This window comes from Echinococcus granulosus, assembly GCF_000524195.1.
Source record: "Echinococcus granulosus chromosome Unknown EG_S00015, whole genome shotgun sequence".
NCBI lineage: Eukaryota > Metazoa > Platyhelminthes > Cestoda > Cyclophyllidea > Taeniidae > Echinococcus > Echinococcus granulosus.
The window spans coordinates 200,790-206,459 of NW_020170395.1; the positions used below are offsets into that span (position 1 = coordinate 200,790).

Genomic DNA, 5,670 nt, shown 5'->3' on the forward strand with positions numbered 1-5,670 from the left:
AACCATCTTGGTCAGCCCACAACTCACTGCATAATCCCATTAGCGTGCTAATGCAAAAGGAAGGCGATAAGGCGCCAAAAGGGGCACAGGGGTAAATTCAATGACTTTGAGGAGGATTATGTATGTACAGCACCTTCCCTCTATCATAAATTAAATGCTCACACTTTTAATTTAATTTAATGGCCTTCTCTGCAGTTATGTTAACAGGCGACCAAATTGTCACTAGAAGCCATTAAGTCATGCATTTCGATAAGAAACACTTTTGGATCCGTGGAGGGCTGATTTACTGACCTCTCAAGCCTTTTATCTGTCATTTTTTAATACATGAACTGCCTAGTTGCCTTCACCTCGACCTTCTCCTCCTAGCTCCTGCAGGTGCAAATGGTTGCTTCACCAATCATGGCAAACTTTAGAGAAAGTTTTTCACGTTATTCTCCAATGTCAACTGGTAAATCTGCTTTACCATCAAGACTGGGTGGCAATCCTGAAAGTGGCACATCTTTTGCCTTCAAATATAGATAAAACCCATTTTTGGGTCCGCCTTCTCTAGATGTTGGACGAAGTTTACGATAAACTTCTGCAGCTTTTCAATTGATTTGATTTCGGTTCATCATATCAGCGAACTCGAATTGGACCTTTCAGGTTTAACCGGAATTTTATAGTAAGGCTTATTTTGACAGCACAGTTAATTGTAGGGGTTTAGGCTTGAGGATATTTATCAATGCTTTTTTATGCTTCCATTTTACTAATCCAATGCATTACCATGGCGACTAAAAGTCACAGATAAACAGTGAAGCTCTCTATCCCTTAAATACCGTGAACTTTTCGGGCATCTGATAGTGTAAATGCTCTCCATTCTTATATGGAGTTCTATTTCCTGGCTTGGTCTTACCATGGAAACATCTAATGAAGCAAGGTCGACAAAAAGACGTTCTGAAATTGCTGAGCTTTTGCTTTCTTTAAGAAGATCATTTAAGATCAGTGGGCAGTGCCAGAGGCGTCAAGTTTGTCCAGCGGTTTTGGGGCGCCATCTAGAAAAATACGGCATCTCAACAAATCCTTCAATATCTAGTTAAAACAATAATTTTAAAGAAGGTGCCGTGCACAAATCCTTGTCACGATGCGATCTAAGATTCGATAGTCGAGCATAATCATGCTAGAATATGCGGACCTTTAGCTCCTTTTATTTCAAACACTTGGGATGTCAGTGAGTGGATTTTTAATGAACACAGCCTTAAATCTAAGACCCAGTCGATGAATAATGTTTACTAGCAAGACACAAGCGAATGCTGTAGAAGCCGTATTGATGCAGCAATTGAGGCTGTGATTTTACCGAGTTTTATTGCGATGTCTTTGTGGGTTAGAGGAGGAGATGACCGCAACCCCAGAAATGCGTTTTTGTTCAACTTTCAAAAAGACTCAAGTGATAGCTAATCGTCGAACCTTCCGGACAGTTGCACTCTTGCTCAGTCCTGCCTGAGTGGTCACATCCAGCAGGGATGCCCTCTAACTGTACTGCTAGCTCCTCCGCAGACACAGACTCAGCCTGCTCCACTCTCCAACTGCTTTCGCATAGCCATCAGACACGCGCTGAACGGTGCACGCGCATTATGTTGGCCAGGAAAGAAATTCTGATTGGAAGCCTCAGCAGGATCCAGACAATTCCAAGTCATTCGATCGTCAACCCCATTTGTAATAGTTATCAGTGCATTTTATAACCGGTGGCGACCCAGTTTATAAGACTGAAATTTGTGCTATATTACGAGGAAAGTAAAATCTTTTTATCTAAGTACTAATAATATTTTCATTACATCTATATTTTGTTAATCAACAGTCGGGGCATAAATCCGGAGCTCCGTCTGGATAGTACCACAGAAAGAAGTAAAGTACTGAGCTTCATGCACTGGGCTTGTGTCCTATTGTTGTCGCGAGGACAAGAAGATACGCCAAATAGGGCTGGAAGAGGAAATCCGGATTGCAACAACATCGGCGGAGGCGTGTTTAGCGGAGCGGTGCGCGAGGCATGCGAATGAATCACTCACCCGGTAGCCTCTTCGGGCGAGGGATGCTTTCGACGCGCGAATCTCAGCGCTCCGGTTTATGGACCGATGGTCGAGGGCGATAAGCCGTGGGACTGTTTCGCCCGAAGTCACATCAGCTTAGACTTTTGGCCTTATATGGCCAATGCGAATAACAACTGTTCTTAGAGGAATTTAATTGAACGTCGTATTTCCAGTTAAAAGTCGATAGCAAAGTCAAGGCTTCAAATACTTCCAATCGAGAACAAGTAACAACTTAAGGTTATTTTGTTGAATTACACTTGCTTTTGCATAAGGTTCATATAAGGAGTTAAACATGTCACTGATGTGAGAAAAACTTCATTTGAGTGTTTTAAACTCGTCTTTATGTTTGATTTATTACAGGTTGTGCGAGATATTACAAACAGGTTTTTATGTTGGAATTTACGGAATTATATCACCACAAAGCCATTAAACTACCCTTCCAATTAATAATTCCTTTAATACCTATTTTCTCCACTCAACGCAAATTATTTAATTTTACTATTATGATACTATTTCAAACTCGCAAAACTCCCTTGGAAATATTTTTGAACTATGCCATGGTCTGCGATCACTAACTCAGGGCAGCGATTAGGAAACAGAAACCACGGCCGTGAAAAGCAAAGTCACGAAATGTAGTAAGGACAAGCTATTCAGAAACTTCCCTAATATTCAATTATATTACCAGCCAAAGCCTCAGTGACAACGAAGGTCCCATAAAGTAACCAAACTTTACTAGAGAGAAAATCGTAGCAGACGCCAGTAGTGAAACCCGGAAGGAACAGGCGGACGCAACCATTGAGGTGACCGATGCTCCTCGCCAAATAGAAGTCAATCTATTCTCTATAAGACCTTCCAAGTTTACGGCTAACTTAGCTAACTAGTTGCATATTGTAAGCAGCACTTCACCTAACATCGGTCCTTAGACCATCGAACAAGCCTTAAGGCGGCAGAATATAGAACCCACAGGACGCAGAACAAACATTGACTTCGAAACCAAATAAGTCATCCCACATATCTAAGAACTACAGGACGTGAGCGCCACTTACACACCACCGCCGGCAAATGTCGTACGACCGCAAAGGTCAACCAGTCGAAGTCGAGAACTCAAACCGAAACAGGCCCTCCGACCTCCTTGCTACCACTAGACGAGCCCAATCAGGGCAACCATCAACCCTCGCATTAATACCCCATCCGACGGGTATCGAAATGCTGAAAGCGTTGCAAACTGTATCTACATCGGCTAGGATACTTGGTATAAACACAAAGACAACTGCCAGACATCCTATGAGTGGCTTCCAGGCCTAGCTAACCCCTTGGTTTGCCATCAAGCAGCTAAAATGTGTGCAAAAAGGAGTACCCACCTACCGGAGTAAATGAAGAACGATGCCCAACCCGCCCACTCATATTTCTGTGAAGTGATAAGAGTCGACACCGCGGAGAAACGGTAGAAGCGTATACCAACCCGGGTCCTCACAATAAGGGGTCATGACAAAGAAGCAAGTCAGTCCAGGACTGAACAAAACGACGGCAAGAGCCGCGACAAAACGAACCTACACAGCTGACCACACCTCAATGATATAAGGACGACACAGAAAACCAGCCAGCCTGAAACATTAGCAAAGTTAAGCTATCGACCAAGCTAACCCATTGAGAAAAGAAGAGGATTCAGCCATACATAACCGCGGTATATTTACAATGTTTACCTGGTGTATTAACGAGCTGCCACAGGGATCTTATGCTTCTCAACAAAGAACTTCCATCCCCGGCTTTCTTCTCCAATGTCCTTCACTACGATACAGGAGGCGGACACAATTTTACGAGGACATCCTTTACGATCCAACTTACAAAGACCGGCCATTTCACCAAGCTGCTTGCCATCAGGTACCTAGCAGAGCTATAACATACCGTAATTACTACCTTAATCAGCGGAATTTCGTGCACGCGGCAGAGAGCCTCGATGATATCCGTGTAGTTAACCTCGTCACAGCTCTCGGCCAAGAAACAAACTATTGCCTTACGTTGCTCAATAGCTTTAGCACATTCGTGAAGACCACGGACAAGGCCATTGGAGGCAATAGCATTCTTCAGAACTTCCCTCAAGGCCGTATCAAAATCCATCTCCACAACATCCATCTTCCCAATGAGTGAGAGCAAGAAACGCAACGACGCTCGTATCCAGAGTGCGCCAAAGCTGCCGCCAACGCCTTCAAACAAAATTTTTGAGAACACATTTAACACATCAGTACTTTTAATTGAGAATGCTTCCAAAACTATACAATAATCTAATTTTAATTGACTTAGTGCGATAAGTACATGAGTCTCAATGTCCAAAACAAGCAAAGGGTTCTGCTGAAATTACTGATGCACACCCTCAATATTTAGCTCCCAAATTATTCCATCTATTCAAACCCCGTTTCACTGCATTCACACTTAAAATGGAAGCAAGTAGAGATTCACCTGTAATGCTTGTTTGTTGAATTGGAATGTGTGTGCTCCAAATGTGCTAAAAGCCACGGAATGTGCAATAACCGTGTTTGAAAACTTTCACTGTTTCCGAAGTTCATGAAATGATTTTACCACTTTTAGCAAAATCAGGCTCGAAGAAATGACCGGACGATGCATGCCAATGTAAGTCGATATGCTAAAGTCCACTTTTCAATCCTTTTATAGTTACGAGAACATAAAATTTTCCAAGAGCAAATGCACTTTTAGCCTCATTATTTAAATGCCATTATTTTACCTGGTTTTTTCGAATAAACTCATGCTGCTTTTTTATTATAGTGTCAAATTATGGACAATTTAACATGAAATAACCAACTTGTACGCTGATTCCCATAATTGGACTAATCACTATTGTAGCGTCCCGAGACTCCCTGAAGACGAAAGAAGACACAATACTCGTGCAGAATATATGTATTTAGCACGGAGAAGGTGTCTGGGCTATTGGCATGGCCCAAAAGGCCAGCCCACCCAGCGAGGTACAAGGGGGCTAATTCAAAGTACAAAAAAGTGGCGCCTTACCAGAACCGAGGGATAAACCACTATCGTATTACACTATTGTAATGATTATGTTGTTTTAATGTGCCCTTCAGGGAGGAGGCAATCAGGAAATTCGAACCTCGTAACCGGATCGTCCTCTCCCTTACCTAGTGACTGCGGCTCCCCTCCTTCTTGAATATTGTATTTGCCCTATCCATCTTGTCACCTTTAATAAAGATGTCCAAAGCAAATCAATCGGGCTTGTCTAGGAACGCTAGGAATTGGGAAGCGGAGACCGAGGAGCCTCGCTCCACACTGGTGGCAGCGCCCGCTGGCCTACCCCCTTTCGAGGAAGATATGAATTTCGAAGAGTGGCTCCTAACTGCCACATTCAACCTTCCTCTCTATCCCCGTTGTCATAGAATACCTCTTATCCTTCGCGCCCTCCTGCATGATTTATTCGTAGCCGCAGTCGGAGCTGGCATCACCCGCGACACGGACGTTGACCAATGCTGCGATACATTGCCTCAACTAGTCATCGATCGTGAGGAGGGAACCCTGGCTAGGGACTTCTTTCAGCGTTTTCAAAAAGCTGATGAGGCCGACGAAGAGTACGCCAGGAACCTTT

General features: G+C 43.4%; 1 protein-coding gene across 1 annotated transcript; it reads right to left on the minus strand. All coding sequences in view use genetic code 11, as the record gives it.

The window, feature by feature from the left end:
* Positions 1-3,774: 3,774 nt before the first annotated feature.
* On the minus strand, positions 3,775-4,196 carry EGR_03038 (40S ribosomal protein S12; the record flags this gene model as incomplete). The annotated part of the gene is made up of 2 exons (XM_024492287.1): positions 3,775-3,948; positions 3,981-4,196. The coding sequence occupies 2 exons, from the start codon at positions 4,194-4,196 to the stop codon at positions 3,775-3,777; spliced, it is 390 nt and encodes a 129-aa protein (XP_024353213.1).
* Between the last annotated feature and the right edge of the window lie 1,474 nt (positions 4,197-5,670).